This window comes from Anas acuta, chromosome 19 (genome assembly GCF_963932015.1).
Source record: "Anas acuta chromosome 19, bAnaAcu1.1, whole genome shotgun sequence".
In the NCBI taxonomy this organism is placed as follows: domain Eukaryota; kingdom Metazoa; phylum Chordata; class Aves; order Anseriformes; family Anatidae; genus Anas; species Anas acuta.
This window is the reverse complement of record NC_088997.1, coordinates 10,379,064-10,396,840: the sequence shown is the minus strand read 5'-3', so window position 1 is coordinate 10,396,840 and position 17,777 is coordinate 10,379,064. Positions and strand designations below refer to the sequence as shown.

At 44.3% G+C, this 17,777-nt stretch overlaps 1 protein-coding gene across 2 annotated transcripts in view; it reads right to left on the bottom strand.

Moving 5' to 3' along the window:
* The window catches only part of GALNT17 (polypeptide N-acetylgalactosaminyltransferase 17), a 210,655-nt gene that overhangs the window by 138,583 nt on the left and 54,295 nt on the right, over nt 1-17,777 (bottom strand). For both annotated transcript variants that reach the window (XM_068656289.1, XM_068656290.1), the window contains exon 2: nt 15,093-15,276. In XM_068656289.1, coding sequence (XP_068512390.1) covers nt 15,093-15,276 — 184 coding nt within the window. The remainder of the gene's footprint in view (nt 1-15,092; nt 15,277-17,777) is intronic.

Sequence of the window (17,777 nt, the reverse complement as noted above, 5' to 3'; positions counted from 1 at the left end):
GACAAACACCACACAGGGGTCCTGGGCAAGACCACAGTGCCCAAGCCAGACAGCAGAAGCCACATCAAAGCCTGCTAAGAGATGACTGCATCTTCCCCCAAGCTGCACTGTTCTTTTTTAAACACGCAGCTAACCGGTACCTGAAGAGCAGCAAAAATTGAGGGAAAGCCAGAGGCAGTGCAGTGCAGGGGTCCCAGCCCCCCCCACTTGCCTACCCTTGATTTCAAATAAGCTGCAGTTGTGGTTCCTGATCCAACAAAATCCTGCAAGCCTGCCCAACAGGCACACGATGCTCCGGCAGGAACACACTGGGCATCGTGTCCCAGCGCAGACCATCAGGCACGCAAGTCTTCGAGGCAAAGATACGCGGGGCAGAAAGGCAGCAAAGGGAATCCAGCCAGCATGGGCCAGGCTCAAGTGCCACTGCTGCAAACTGCAGAGGGAGGGTGCAGCTCCTGAGCCTGTGTTGCAGGCAGGGCAGAGCTCACCCTGCCAGGAACGGCTGGCAGGCACGGGAACCGTTCGGGCAGTCACGCTGCATCCGTTCACCTCGTGCCACGGCATGCATCCTGCCCCACGCCACCACTGCCACCACTGAGACAGCCAGCCAGCCGCCTCTATGCACAGAAGCATCTCTGTTCAGTGCCCCACAAAGCACGGGAGAGTTTTACAGTGTCATACATTCAATAACCAAGACAAGCTAGCAAAACTTTTTATATACTTTGTGTAGCGGGAAAGGCCACTAACAGGCTGAAAATCCCCATGACACGAGTCCCACCCTGTAAGACAGCACCAGCTAACATCAGTTCCTATTGATTTTCAACAGCAGTGCAACGTGACTGTTGACATTAAGAGAAAAATAGCACACCCTACTTGGAGACTTACCTGTGGTGCTAGCTTTAAGTTTCCCATTTCCACCACAGCAGGAACGGTCACTACTTGACAGACGAAGAGGTGATGCAGAAGAATGCATGCAACTGCCCAAAAATGAATTACCAGCAGACCAGGAACTTAAAAGTCTGCTGTATGACCTTTCTATCATGTTAGAGTAAGTTCTTTTCCTATTTTCTCTCTGCTGATGCTCAGCCCTCCCTGGGCTGCCCATTGCTTTGCACCCTCCCCTCAGCCCAAAGGGGGAGCACTCCCCATCCTGCTCTTCCAGCACAGGACAGGATGCCACACACAGCCTCTGTGCTGTCCAGGCAGGCTCTGCTCTGCATGGATGTCAAGTATGAAAAATACACACTGAAGAAAAGGTCAACACAGTAACAGTAGGCTGCTTTCCTGCAACGTTTGAACAATTTAATTGGTCTGACTAATGCCTGGCACAGGAAAGCATTAGGCAGCATCACACAAGGTAGTATTGGAAGCACAAGGAGCTCTGTTCTGCTCTCAACTTAAGCGATGCATTGATGGCCACAAGCCAGTGCTGGACTCGCTGTGGTGGCTGCCACAGGCAGAGGGTCCCAGCAGCAGAAGCCCTCCGAGCTAGCCTTGACAGCTGTTCAGGCTGATTGATCACCAGCGTACCTGTCTAATGGCTACACCACCATTAGCTTTGACTCCACACCATTACTCATCTCTGAAGAAATGCCCTTCAGGTCTGTTCAACACACCATTCTCCTGCACCACACAAAGGACCAGAAAGCACATCCCTTCTACGAGCCCTTCTGGGATGCCAACATCAGGAGGAGGGCAAACACCTGTGCCTGCAGAACGCCCCACATTTTCAGGGCTCTGTTGCTTCTGCATCCTATGAAGTTACCCCTGCAGCAACTAATGGGGGTCCCTTCTAGACCCTCTCCATCTCTTGTATATGATCAGCCACAATAAATAGCCACGAACCGAACAGAAAGAAGTAGGCATGAAAATCCATGCTAGTTGCAAGGTTGCACAAAATGGGCACAACCCTGTTCCAACTTGCCCATGGAGAGGGACAAAGTAGGCAAAGATTTTAGTGGTTTTGATTATGGAGACCACACTTTTTCATAAAAGATCTCAATGATAGCTTTTTCACAGCTGTCTTCCTCTCCTACATATTAGAGTGGCTAGATTCTTTCCTCCCCTATTTTTTAATTCTGAGCACCGAGTAGTTCCCAAATCTGGCTCTTGAAGTTAGTTGTTAATCATTTCTTTGCTGGCCATCACACAAAATAAATCCAGCTAACGTGCTTATCCCTTGCTGACATTTCATTCTCGTATAAGGCTTGAGGGTTTGAATATTTAAATAGGCAAATATTCTTTTGATTAGTAGAATAAATGATTCTTGTAACTTATGGTCCTTAAAAACAGTTAGGCTTGCAAAAGTACTCAACTACATTGGCAGAGCTTTTACAGGATTTTGTAGATTTTCCTACAAAATGTGGTTCAGCACAAGAGAGAGTTCAACTTAATAAGCTCGTATATTTTTAAATACATCTCCTACAATGATATATGGAATTGCAACATTAAAGCAAAGGTGCATAAAATAAAACTGGTTTAGAATTTCTGCACATTCAGTGGAATTCTCCCCTAAATTGCTATCACATAGATTGCTGTTTTCCTAAGCTCTTGTAAAGCCAAGCTGGAGCAAACATTGTCTTGCAACTAAAAGAATCATCAATACATCTCTCGGTGCATAGGAAGCTCTGATCCTTTAGTTCCCAAGGCTGCACTGTCAGAGCAATCCCCATACAAAACATGCTATAAATTTTGACCCATTATCCAGAGAGGGTACCAGGACTGTTTTGGTGTAGCAGGGTCCCAGCAGCAGGTTACTGCAGTTTGGCTTACAGTCCTGCAGGCAGCCTATGGGTGCCTATCACCAGGTATACACTTTTCAGGATAGTTCAGGTAATGACATCCACTGTCTCTGCTTCTTGCTTAGAGCCCCCGGGCTCTTGGCCCGCTCCTCATCAGTCCCACGAGGACAACATACAGCACGACAAGGTAGGGCTAGACACAGACCAGTACTTTCATCCCATGGGGCCACATTGCAAGGAGGCAAATGTATCTCCCTTGGGACCAAGCCTGGACGTCCCTGGACACCACGGAAATCCACAGAACTGGGGATTCTGAGGTCCATTGAGTCTTCAGGAGAAGGAGCTTGCTCTCATCTTAACTAAGACACCAATAATTCCAGCAGGACTTGATGCCACTCAAAGTCGATAATATCATCTCTTTAAATGAGGGAATGAAGAAATTAGGTGGTGAACCCCAAAGCCACAGGAGGTAAGTGGGACTCAGCAACAAAACCCACAGGTCCCACAGCACTGGCTCTGCCAGTCTGTTGACCTATTTGTAACCCCAGGCAATGCACAACAGACAGGAAGAAAAATTAAGGTTTTTGTCAGTTTGTTTGAAAATGGTCTACTCCAAACAGAGCTGAATGCTGAATATTGTCAAAATAGGCATGGATTGGAGGAACAGGCTTTGAAGATTGTTGTCTATAGCGTTTTACAAAGACAGGCATCATGTCATCAAGGCGAGAAGCACCCTGACCTCCTGTGGGGTGCAGATCCAAAGCAAAGCCTGCTCTCGACTTCACCAGCGCTGTGCTGAGCAGCCCCTGCGCCTCCACTGAGGAAGGAGCAGCACTGTGCCAGCCAGCATGGGAACGCTGACTCTGCTACAATGGGGCAACCACAGCCTTCGCATTACAGGCTTCTAAGTGCTCAGAGGTCACAAGATGAAAGGCAGTAATGTAAAACTGTGAATTAACAGTGTATGTTTTGACACCCTCCATTAGAGGTGTCAGCTGCTCATGTAGCCGATCACGCAGACACCACACTGGATGTGGCTAATTAAGAGACGTTCAGACTAACGCAGAACTCAAAGCTTCCTCTGAGGTCAGCACAGAGACCCTGGTATTGCCAAAGGACAATTTACTCCACCCTTCTCTCCAAGGTATGGGTATCTTGCTGTCAGGTGTAATTGATGCTGCTACTTTTGGGGTTCACTTGCTGGGAAGTGAATCCTCACCCTGGCATCATCTCTCAGGACAGCAACTTTGGGGCAGCAAGCACCCAGCAGCCTTACACAAACAGCTTCACAGCTCTGCTTTGGTACATTGGTATAGAACTGTCCCAGCCATAAGCCTTGCCCGCCAAATTTAATATTCAGTCCTTCCTATATGGCCTTATCTTCAGAGCTTCTTACTAGAATAGATCTCATGGAAACTCAAGATTTTGACATCCACTGCATGTACTTAGGGCAGTGAATAAGAAAAGTGGCTAACACTCGTGCTGCCTTGAACACCAGGTGGAACAATGTTACTGCTCTAACAGGTAGTATAAAAGTGATGAATTTAAAAGAAATAGCTGATTTTTAGAGATAACTTTTCTGGGTAATAGCAGTTCCATTCTGCTAACTGGTTTATGAACTGGCAAGATGAAGAGGTTTTAAAACAACCTCTTCCGTTATGTACAGAAATCACCTCCTAAGTTTACATAACCTGTCAAAATTGGACCAGGTCCAGCAGAGGGGTGTTGCTCAGCCCTGAGTGGCAAATTTCTGCATGCTGAAAATTGAACGGAGGGAGCTCTGCAGCCCCAGCAGGAGCCTGCTGGAGCCAGCACCACCACCTTCCGCACAGCGCAGACTGCTCACAGAGGTTACAGCTACCTACCACTGGGTAACAGACGCGGGTCACTTGGTTTGGGAAAAAAAGCAAGTCAGAAGCAATACCAAAGAGATGTAAAATAAAGGATGAGGTTGATTTAGGTCTGCATTTCTAGTTGTATTCCATTTTTGGTTACCTGTTAACTGAATTCAACTAACTGGCTAAAAAATATTGCTGTCCCCTGTTAGTGGCAGTGGACATTAAGCACGGAGAGGGCAAGAAGCTTCCTGAAGACTGGAGAGGTGTTTAGGGACAGAGTTCAAAAGCAATGACTGGCCACGTTGTCCATAGTCTTGTTTTTCATGAAATAATTGTTTTCTGCTGCAAGAAGCACAAGAGGCCAAGCATACACTCCAACATGCCAGAAGTTTCTCCCTGTTCCACAGATAAAAATACACACCACCACTGCTGTTCTGTGGTTAAATTTGCTCCTGGATGAATTTTATACTCTTACCTGCTGCACTCTCCTCCTCTGGGAGAAAACAAACAAACAAACAAAACACACACACACACAACGAAAACACAGGAGAGACAACACTGGGAGACAAAACTGACAGGCACAGAGAGCGAGCATGCAGAAGAGAGGTAATCCAGTTTAGGCAGGCACAAAACACGCCATTCGCATACCTACTAGGCAGCTCAGAGAGGAATCCAACCCAACACAGCCAAACACAACCTGAACTGCTACAGGGTTAAGAATCAAAAAGCTTGTCTGCAATTTTTAACTATGAGCTGGAGGTGGTATAGTGAGGAATGTCAAGTGTGCCCCATAGTTTAGGTATCAGACCTTTTCTCTTTTTTTGCTAAGCCTATTCAATGCCTGCCTTTATCTGCAGACATCCAAATGACAACAGGTTCACAGCTATCTAGCACAGACACTTTGGAAAAGTCTTTTGCTATTACTTAAACCCAAACAACATGATTTAAGACTATAGATTTGTTTGCTGCTGCAACTGAAAAACTAACAGGAGTATCTAAAGGCCAACACATTGGAAGTCAGCTCCTTTCTCACCCTGCCACAACCAACAACTCCCAAAGGAGACAGAAGCACAGTGCAACTTCAGGCCATAAATACAGACTAGCTTATTAGGTATGTTTTCAGGCAGCAATGGCTATGATATACTTGCTGTGAGCAGACACCAAAAAGGAAGTAAACATGTTTGGAAATACATACAGTGATACGTGGTCCACACCTTACCAATACACACTTGTCATTTATTTATATATAACCAGAGATTTGGGGCTACATCTGATATTTGCTAAAGATGAGCAAACACCTAAAAGCCACAAAAACAGAAGATTCAGGAGTCGTCTTCCCTCTCTTCCTCACCTTATAAATGCTGTTTGACTTTTGTCTTAGGTCTCAAGGGGAGCCAATAAAAACCTAACACACAAAATCATATCCCACCTGCACAGCCAAATTCAACAGATTAATTAATACACATCCAAGACTTGACTTCTCTTTTGCCCCTGCAGCCGGCAGATATTCACAGACACTCTCCCAGCCCAGCACACGCTCTGCCTTGCCACAGAAAACCGCTATGTACTTTGTATCGATGCAGCTGAAAACCTGGGAGGTAAATTCTTATATATCAATGGTGCACTGATTGGATTGAATGATTTACTGAGGATTGGGCTGCAAGGCACTGTGACTAAAACACAATACATTATAAATCATGTTACAATCTTCTGCTGTCTCTGCACACGCATTGTGTGCACCCAGGCAGGTTCAAGCATGCTCAAGTTTCCTTAATCCAGCCAAATTTACTGCTTCTCAGCTTTTACTCATATATCCGTACCAGGTTCAGTCTTTAAATCTCAGTAGAAAAACAAAGACTTCCATATCCTTCTGAACTGATGACAAATAAGTCCACAAACTAAAGCTATTGACTTCAAACAAGCTTCATTCAAGTTCCGTTCACAAAAATAAAGCTTCACCAGGAAATGAATTGATCTTCATTTGGCTTTTGTAAAGATTATGAACGAGCTTAAAAGAAAGCAAGTGTTCAGACTGCTATTCATAATGCCACTTCCTAATCATGCTCCATTCATTGATTGCTTATTTTAGGTCCTATTTTGCTGATTCAGTTGCACATGTCTTCTTGCAAAAGAGATTATCAATATTAAATCAATTGTATCTACCCTGTGAAGTACATGGAACAGAAAACCATTTTCTATTACCCAAGAATTTTAAAAGACCTAACGCTGTCTGGTACAGTTTTATGCTTATAGATTCAGAACACAGGATTCTCATAAATTGAATTTCTGATCATTAAACCTCTAAAACTCATTGAATTTCTTCATGAAAGGTTTTTTGTTTTTAATTCCTACCTTATTTCCAGTAACTATTTCTCAGAAATGTTGTGCTTTATATTTTTTACAACTGCGGGTATCAAAAATATACATTAGTATTTATATATTTAGGTACATGCAGGCATTTTAAGTGCACATTACTTACTCAGCAAGTTCTAACAAGAAACGATCTTCTAAGTTGGAAAAATAGGATGTGCAGAGTAGGATTTATTTTTGTGACAGGCTCTTGCAATAAAGTTATTAGGTTCAGACAGGTCTAAGGGACATAAAAGCCAGAGCCATTATGAGTGTCACATCCACTTACCCATCTCTCCCCATGCACACAAGCTATTTCACATAAATGAAGAAAAAGAGTCATTGGGAGACCCTCAGTGGAGGATTGATTGAATGGCTCCAACTCAGGGACAGTGAGGAGGGGAAAAAAAATAATGAATTTTTAAATTATTTCAACAGATTCAAGCTTTGTGGTTGACCATCCTCCAAAACATGCCATCAACTGCAGGACAGACTCACCCAGCTCCCCGTGTCACTCGGCTCTGCCACCCATCCCTGCGCCCTTCCCAGCCAGCTGAACACACACTGCGCTGCCTTGGATGCTGGAGAACTAAATAAACGGCTTCAGGACCAATGCTGGCAGACAGCGATGCTTGACTCATTCCTCTGCCTGCCTTGGCTGTGCACATACAACTGATTCAGAAGCTCCTGAGGCAACAGAAAAGCTCTCTGCAAGACAGACAGGTTGGTAGCACAAACACACAAGCTTTGTTTCCTTTGGAAGGCAATTTAGAAGAAGCATATCCAAATCTTAATTTGGTTTACTTATTTCCATAAGTATGATTTAGTCAGAAGTATTTCTAACGCAGGTATTTTTCGGTGCAGGAGTTCAGAAGAGGGTAAAAGCTGTTTGTTAAACTATACTAATGCCATCCTCCTCCTAAGCATGTGCTTAATACTTATGTTTACACCAGTAAATGTTTTATGGCACACTTCACATACATTAGTCTTCCCTGAAGCATCATGTTCCAAACTCAGAAGAATGGGGAATAATTTTGTAGTCAGGAAGGGAAACTTGACAATTAGTGGAATCCATTGCATAAAAAAAAAAAAATAGGTTCTGTGTATACAGATCCAGGGTCACGGTGTTTCTAGATTACACTGATGCAGAATAATGATACTAAGAGAATCCCGTAACAGCCACTAAACAACTCTAGAGTTACTTTCCCAGAAGCACTTTCTTACCAATAAAGTTAAAAAAGATGCTTGGGACTTCTAAGCACAAAAGGCTTTTGACACTTTGACTTCACGCAGAGCACACGTAGCTGTCAGACAAACCCGACTGCAAGGATCTTTACTTCAGAAGAAAAACAAAGTTGTTCTGTGTCTCTATGTACATCCAGAATAAAAGGTAAAAACAAACATTTCAGTAGGAAGTTAAAGTAACCAGCAAACACCAAGCACAGCTAGAAAAGCATGTCTTTAGAGACTTCTCTTGCCCAGTTTTCAAGAAAAAAACAGCTTTTGGAAGTCCAATAGCCAATCCCTGCATACATACATACCGGGATACCAGTAAAGAGTAAAGATCAGTATCAGTGAGTATTCAACAGTGCAGTGGTTTATATCAGTGCTGGAAAAGCAGCACAGGGATAAAGCAGCCAGATGTGGGGCTCTTCCCTGGCACAACCCACGCCGAGGCCCGCAGGAGAGGCAGCACAGCCAGGGACAGGCGGTGCCAGGCTGCGTGCAGACTGGGTGCCTGCTCCTCACCTCTCCCGTACCTGATGAAGCGGGGGAAGAAGAGCCACATCCTTTCAGCTCTGAAGCTGGATTTGCTGCATTTGCAGGTATCTTCCTATGCCCATGAACCTCACATCAGAGAGGGGACAGATCTGGCACAATCTCAAGTGTTCCTTTGGAGAGCACTAGAGGCTAAAGATGTGTAAAGCAACACAGAGCCCTAGAAACACACAGAGATGGGACAGACCTGGCAAGACAGTGTGCTTGGGTAGAAAACATCCAGCAACCAGTCTCTGAACAGCAAAGCAGAACCCTGTTATAAGGAATGGTTCCTTTTGGCTAGAGCCTTGATGCTGACACTCACTACTTGGTTTCTTTGCTTTCTCTCTCAGAAGATGTTCAGGAGGCATCTTGCAGGGACACCTCCCACCAGATGAGGTTGCCCAGGGCCTCACCAACCTGACCTTGAACACCTCCAGTGATGGGGCATGCACAGCTTCTCTAAGCAGCCTCTGTCAGCGGTGCGAGTAAGAGAGAAGATACACCCCTAGTTCTGTTTTTTGTTTGTTTGTTTTGGTTTTGTTTTGTTTTTGTTTGTTTGTTTTCCCTAGAGATGAAAGTATATTTTAAGACACTCCCATGTACTATTAAAGCAGGACTTCTCATCTGAAACACCATCATGGCTTTTCTCCTTCTTATATGGCCTTGGTTCCTTGCTAGTTTTTCCTTCACTTACTTGAAGAAGAAAATTAATACATCCTGCCTCGTCCTTGCTATTGTTTGTAGACAGGTTTACAAGAAAAGAAAAAGAAAAGAAACCCTTTGCAAAAGCTAAAATAATGTATCGTGCACACAAAAGAAAGGGCTCTTTTGATCTCCTTGGTCTGCAATATACAGCAAGGACTGCTATTTCTCAGCAAACATCACCCCTGTTAATTCAAACAATTTGTTTTTGTCTTCTAAGCACTGTCCTTCTCCTCAGACTCATTTCATCAAGCCTGGCTAAACACCCTAGGGCTAAGCATGACTAAGCAACTTGCATCATATCACAAATGTGTGACTCCAGAAATGTTTCAGCTACTAAAGAAACTTGAAACCACCAGTGAGGAGCTCTCTCACGTGCTACAATAATATTTGCAGATCTCAGCCACACTTAACAAGAAGAATATGCTCGTTTGGGGGAAAGGAGTGGAGCGGGGGGGGGGAAAGAGGCAATAAACACTTTGTTTCAAGCAAACCTTGAAGGAGCTCATACGCCTTCCAGTTTGAAAGGAAAAGAAATGCTAAGACACACGATGCCAGATGCATGAAGCACAGGGCAGTCTCCTGCCCAAATCATGAGAAATCCTGAGTAAGTATCACATTCCAGTATCTTGGTACAAAGAGAAAACCGAGATCAAGGCACCTGCAAAATCAGGTCATTTCAGTTATTCCCACAGTGGCAGAGACCTGCTTTTCTTCACAAGAAAATAAATAAATACTGTAGGACACGAAACCTCCAGATCTTCCTGGCCCTGGCTGAGCCTTGTGGCACAAACCACTGCTGACCTCAGCATCTTTGTGGGAGGCAGAGACAGCCAGCATCCAGACCAGGATCAGAGCATCTCGGGTCCAGCATAAGAGAGACACAAATGCAGATCTCACAGGCAAGGGACTGAATTGGTGGTCTCTAAGGCCCATGCTCCTGGACAGTCCTGATGTAACCAAGTCATATCCGCATTCACTACTTTCCAAAGTTGTATGCAATTTTGAGTATTTAAAAAAAAGTTTTGTTTCTCAACACCTCTGTAACCTAAGAGGAGGCTGAGACCCAAGGAACCCCCACAGCAGAGGCCAAGGGGCTCTCCGTAGGTGCAAAGACTTTAAAGTCTGCAATGCCTCCTGCTACAGCAGTTTCTCCACCCCAGAACCTGTTCAATCGCTAAATAAAAATAAAGTCAAGAATGGGTTTAGTTCGTTTAAGTTGTGAGAGAACAGCCCAAAGTCTCCTTTATAACTCTGTCTGTCCCACTGTGCCCCACTCAAAGAAAGAGCCTCAACCAGGAGCTACACAGAAGTCTCTGGCAATAAAACCAGTTGAAGCCAGATGGTGCTAAAAAGCCCAATTGCTCCCAGGCTCCCAAGGAAGGCAGCTACAAAAATAAAAGGGTGATTCAGCCACTTGAGACACTTGAGCGTAATGGCTCTGACTCAACCCCCAGACACGCCACTGGGAAACATTAAAATCAAGTCAGCAATATGTAACTGCTTAATCTTCAGGAACTGCTTCGGTGATGGTTGAGCTCTGCCCAGGACACTTCCCAAAGGCCACGTGGACCAGCTAATAAACACAAACCTTTTACCAGTTGCATGCTGTGAAGAAAACAAAAGCAGATCATGCTCCCTATGTACCACCATCCCCTAACCTCCCAATGTTTTCCCATGCTCTGCCTGAGCCACATACAGGAACTAAAGGCAGGCAGTGGGAAGGGGTAGGGGGTCCCGGCTAGGAAGCCCTCAAAACTGCTGAACACTAAACTTGAAGAAATTACCCATCACTTGCACTGTTTTTCTTCCTTACTTTAATATCTTGTGTTGACTTGAAGCTTGCTTGCATGAGAACAGCTGCTCAGAGATTGGCAGCAGCAGGAATATGTCATCTTCACCCAATGATTCAATAGTCCTCACAATTGTGGGTATTATTTTTCTTAAATCTACTCCTTAATCCCATAATGCCATAAAACACCACTGAATCAGAGCTTAGCAGGATTCCAGACAGGAGCAGACTTTTAAAGCGATAATGAGAACTCCACATTTATTTTAGATAGGATAGAGAAGAGAGAAGAACGCACCAGATGGGCAGATTATTTCATAGTTCTCCTTAATATGATTTCTTCAACCTGAAGCATCTGGTAATTCCACTATCAGAGATTAGATACTGGATAAGATGGACTGCCAGGCTGATCTAACGCAGCAATTTTTTGTTCTCTTGCTACATGTAAGAGGGGCTCCCATTAAATCATACAACACAGAATAAAAACAGAGGTGCATAAAATCTGGTATCAAAGAGGGGAACGTTAGCAGCCCGCAGGATCCCATGTAAATATGCTTCACATCCAATAAAGAAAATAACACATCTTAACATACACACACACCAAAACCTTCACAGGCAGGCAGAAAACGCTGTGAATTGATCAACCAGGAATCTCACACACCAGCCCCATTCTCAGCAGCTTTTGCAGGAAAACACGGACAGACAAAATATCTCCAGCCCATTTTTGGAAGATGTGTGTAGAAGCTCTGTAGTCCACCAGCAGCACCTTAGGTACTTTTGGAACACGCCTAAGTCTCATCTTAAAGTCCAACAATACAACCAAGATAGCTAGAAACACATTGCTTATGCCCATCTTGTACCCCCACTGACTCAAACTTAGGGCCCCTTGCCCCAAAATACTAGTCCTGATTTCCTTTAGCCAAAGAAGCAGCTTTGAGGGGGGAAAGGAGAATACTTCCCGGACTCACTCCAAAAGCACATTGCATTGCACACCCAACACAACCCTTCCTAGTCAAGGGAAGGTCAGGATCAGCAACATCAACCAGCTCAAGGTCTTACAGGCACAACTGCCTCGTGGTATGAGCACCGCGCACACTTTTCATACATCCATGTAATCAGCAACGCCTTTTCAGGAAGCCTTCCAATAAAGCCCAATACTGCTCAAGGGGGGAAGAGCAGAGGAGATTTCTTACCTTCCAGCCCAGATGAGCAGCCTCAGCTTTTAAGTAAAATAAACTCTCTGAAATAAACTGCATTTTTCAGCCACAATTTCCTGATCAACTAAAACGAGACATCACAAAGGGAAGAAGGGAAGAACCCTACCTTCTACAAAGCTTCTCTGGAAGCACCCTCCCGAACCCAGCACATCCTGGAGGATCTCCTCCAGGGCCAGTGGCCTCTGTCCTTTCCACTGCTTCTGGCAGGGACTCGAAAGGCCCTTTGCTGAGACTCGTGATACCTTTTCATTGCCAATGTCTGCTTTCTGATCACCCTGAGCAGGGACACGTGTCTCTGACCCCCCCTTAGCCATGCTGACCACAAGGTGCAGAGCATTTAAATGTATTGCAATTATAAAATGTGTCACATTTCCCCCTAAAGCTCGCTTCACTTTAGCCACAGTCACAAACAGGAGGCAGGAAAAAGAACCACGAGGTCTGACCCAGCACAGCTCAGCACTCAGGAGAGCACCACTTGATCTAATTCATCTTTTTGTTTTAAAAAAGAGAAAATTAAAAGGACAGAATCACAAGAGTGACAGCCACTGGTAGGAGCAGCCTGCGACCATCGGCATTCCGGACATCAAACAGCCTTTAGTGGAACCAAACAAGCCTCACTATTATATTTAAAACTAATACATGCTTTGTAATGCTTATCAGCTGGAGGGTTTTCAACAGTTTTTCCCACTAATGCTGCAATTTCAAAACCATTTAGGCTAATTTCCTTTGACTTGAATCTATTTTAATCAGAGACCAGGATACTTGACTTAAATGGTTTGCATTAAACCCTTCATAAAATCAGCCATAAAATTGCATGCACAAAATAGCGAATGGATCTTGAAGTCAGAAGCAGAAAAAGCTGAAACTTTTCAAATCTTCCAGCAAAATCAAAACCTATTTCACAACCAGACCAACTGCTCTCTTACAACACCAAGACAACTGAACTCTTAAAATAAAAAAGCAGCAATAACCAAAACACCATCCTGAAGATCTTGCATAGATAAAATACACTAAGTTATGAGTTATGCAACTGCAGTACCCACAAATTTTCTCCTCCAAAATATTAGTCTAGCTCGAAAATGATGCATATTTAATAAATTGCTGCGTCTGCTCTGTCCTCTCCACCACCCTCCTATGAAATGACTGATAGTGGTACTGAGGAAAATACAATGCAAACCTAAAAATGTCAGAATTAATCCTTTTCTTCCCCGGAAGATCTGAAAAAACATTAATGCTCAAATTAATTCTCACAAAGTAATGCTGGCTCTGCTAGAAGTCAGAGTTCTGGATGAGAAATGAAAATAAGAAGCTCAGGCTCAGGTAACTGCTAGAGAAGGTCTCACTTCAAGGATTTGTCATTGTAGTGGGATTTGCATATCATACAGCCAAAGGTGCAATTTCTACCTGCAATTCATTTTGTCCAGACAAACCGTACCAGCAGAATTGGAGGCTGGGCCTCCACTCCTTTGAAAACTCATCCAAATATTTCTGTTGTCAGTGGCTGACAGCCTTGGAAACTATGAGTGGCTGCTTGAAATTCATGCAGCATGCAGAGAAGTGAAGGAACAAAAGCTCTCCATGCTCTCACATCGTTAACAATTTGCCAGGATGCTGGAGACATGTAGCTGCATCCCCTTGCCGCATGATTTTCAGTGGTTTGCAGATGCCAAGCAATAGCTTTGTCACCACCCTAATGACACAGGTATTTTTCAGAATCTAAATCTCTCTCAGTCATGTTATTTTTATTTATTTTTTTAATCAGAGCTATCACTCCAGCCTTAACAAATTGACACTTCCCTATTTTGAGGAGCACTTTACTAGCCATATCTAAAATTAACTTTCATGAAGATAAACTTACAGTATGTCTTCTCTCACACTCTTAACAATGATTTGGCATCTCATTTAAAGTGAGTTGGTGCTTAGTAGGTAATCATCATCATCATCACCACCTTAGAAGTTCATTCTGGTGAAATAGCATAGAGAGCATATTGCCACTGAATCCACTGGGATCCCTTCACAGGCACCTGTGCAGCGGTGTCACTGCCAGGAGATATCTGTTACTCTTTCTGCTCAGTATTTTAAGCCTTTTCCTATGCCATCCTCCTGCCACAGCAGTTCAAGAGGGTTACAGTGCTCCAGCCCCATGCCTCGTAGCATCCCTTTGGGGACAACTGAAGCCCAACAGGAGATCCCCAGGCAGCATCACAGGAGGACTGCGCTTGGAGGAGCGTGGAGGAAGCCGGAGAGCCCCGGAGGTGTTGCAGGGACATGAAGGAGCTGACAGGGGAGGAGGGAGGGTGAGTCCTGGCACGCTTTTACAGCGTAAGAAACACCACAGGCCAATAGCTCAGTGAACAGCTCTTTGCTGACGAGAGCAGATGTGAGCTTCTGACCACATTACTACCACCCAAAATAATATATTGCTTCAGGGAAATAGAGAGAGAGAGATAGAGAGAGAGAGAGAGAGAAAGAGAGAGAGAGAGAGAGAAGGGGGAAGAAACCAGCCTTTTTTTTTTTCCTGATAAATTGTCTTTATGAACGATCCCGATTTCAGCCAAACTGCATTGGCTGCTCATTATTGAGCATTGCCCAGCAAACAGCAAGCAGGGAAGAGCAATCTCGCCCAGGAACATGAAGGTAACCACCACTCCTAGCTCTTGAGCAACACCTCCTTCATGAAGCAACTGGTACTTACTTGGTTGGACGATAATCTGGTATGGAACGATCCAGTGAAATTTTCTCACTGAGGTAGGAGTTGTAGCCGTATTTCTCATGGGGTCCCTTAGCTTTCTCCTCCTCCTCAGGGGACAGGGTGGCTGGAAGCCCACCTTTGCCACGTCCACCATAGCCTTCAATGAGACCAAGTGACTTGGACAGACCTCGAGAGAAAGAAAGCCACCATCACTGTTAAATTCATCACTGTTACTTCCAAGCCAACGAAGAAACAAAAAATCTGAAAAGCCAGAGTTTTTTATTTTGGTTTTCTGAAAATATTTCTAATTCTAGACTTTTGGTCCAATGTAGGAAGGAAAATGACTCAAATTTTGAAATTCTTCACAGCTCAGGCCTACTGTTACCACCTGCATCCAACTGATAACCTGTCCTAGGGATCTGTGCATTTATTTAGTTGTTCAGAAGGTTATTTAGACCTCCTTCCTACTCTACGAGATGTAATTACATATAAGGTTAGATGTCCCCAGGAGAAGGATAGGTTGAACACAGAATAAGAATAAAATAGGGTTGGTTAACTGCCAGCTGAATGAATTTTTGCTCGGTATGAACAGTGAACAGCATACAAATGCTATGGATTTAAAAACAATTTCCCCTCAAAGCTTTCTTATCTTTTAAAGTATAGCATTCCCAGACCTTTATCAAGTGGAATTATTTATTTATATCTGCATAGCTCAAGGAAATAGGTAAAGTTCAAAATGAGCTGCACAAAAAGAAGCTATATTGATGATTTGGTGCTGATTGTGGCAAGCCAAGTTCATGCGCATGTTATTATTTATTACACAGGACACCTGGAATTTGAATATTTTTCATTAGCAGAGACTCACACTTTTCTTTGTCAAAAAAAAAAAAATCTGATGGATTTTTTTTTTTTAATTAAAGACACCAGAATATATTTCTTTTTGTTTTAATAGCAGAGTCCTGATTCTGAGAGCAGAACAGACTGTCCTCACCACTGGTATTTATGAAAAGACAGCAACATTCAGGTTGTTCCCTGGGCACAGCGCTCCAAGCGTGTGGCCCAGCTCCCAAACCTGCTGTGGATTTCTGTTGCCCCAGCCCAAATGCTGGCTGACCATTTACAAGATACAGATTTTAACACTATTTTCCTTAAAAAGCAGTATTGCGAGGCAGTAAGAAAATCACCTATGAATATAAATCACAGTTTGAAACACTTGAATGGAAATTATTATTATTCCTTCTGACAAGGTACCTCTAAACAGCCCTCCCTGCTAGAGAGCTTCTGAGAGTTGATGGAGTCTCTCTGACCGCACGGGGCTTGATTAGATTTTATCCGAGGACAGTACTAACAAATCAACTGCGAGGAGAAGCTGACTGTGACATGGGGATGGATTAGATACCCAAGCTGCCTTTTTCCATCTGTAAGCTCAGCAACAGCCAGAGGAGTGCACCAAGAAAGCCAGTTAAGGGGAAGCCTTTGGGCCTGCAAAAGGCCAACAGGCTGCTCTGCAAACCTAACCCCAAGCAGCGGGAAGGAGAAGGGTCAGCTCACTGCCAAACAGACAAGGCACCAGTTCCCTTTTGTGGCAGTGTCCAGGGTTTCAGACAAGGACTCCAAAAGAACAAAACCAATATTTTTAAAAAATATTTTCAGAAAAAGACAATTTTTCTGAAATGTCTATTGCTTTATCAAAAACACCTTTTCTACTCAGGAACAGAGTACCTGCCGATGCACAAATTCCCGCAGAGTCCCCTAGATCATGTCCTGCTTCTTGTTACTCTAAAAAGACAAAACATCTTCCTTAGTTGCTCAGCTGAGGGTTTTATCACTAACAGATACATTACAATGGAATTCAGTTCATAAATTTAATTCCTCCTCCTTCATCTTCCCCATGAAATGTTTCTACCAAAACCTATCTGTAAGAAATCATCTCACTGCCTGGCAATTATATTTCTTGGCCAGAAAGACTGTAACACAGAGCTATAAAATCCTTTCAAAGCCTGCCCTTACTTCCACTATAGGTATCTTCAAAATCTACCAGCTGGCTTTAAAAGCTTAATGTTGCTTTTCTTCATTTGTTTCACCAGATTTCTCACTTCCTGGTGCTTTTGCTACTGGTGCTTTGGAACTGCACAGCGGCCAGAAGGGCTGAGCAGAAGCGGGGACTTTCAGGGCTGGGTAAGGGCTGGCAGAGGCTCCGTGGACACAGGACCTGGGCACGAGGCAGCAGTACCTGGGGTTCCCACCCTGTGGGCTGTCAGAGCTGCCAACATCACAGCACCACGCTCTGTTTGAGGCAGGTTTAACCCAGCCGGCAGCTCAGCACCACACAGCCCTTTGCTCACCTTCCCTACCTACCCTCAGCAGGATGGGGGAGAGAACTGGAGGGGAAAAAAAATGAAAGCTTGTGGGTTGAGTTTATTAGGACAGAAAAGAAAGGCAAATAATAATGCTAATAGTGCTACTACTGATAAATTGTACAAAGCAAGTGATGCACAATGCAATTGCTCACCACCCGCTGAGCCCAGCCTAGCCCCAAGCAGCCGCTCCCCCAGCCACCCCATACGAATTGTTTAGCATGACATCCTGTGGCGTGGGACATCCCTTTGGCCAGTTTGGGTCGGCTGTCCTGGGTCTGTCCCCCCCCAGCTCCTGCTGCACCCCCAGCCTGCCTGCTGGCAGGGCAGA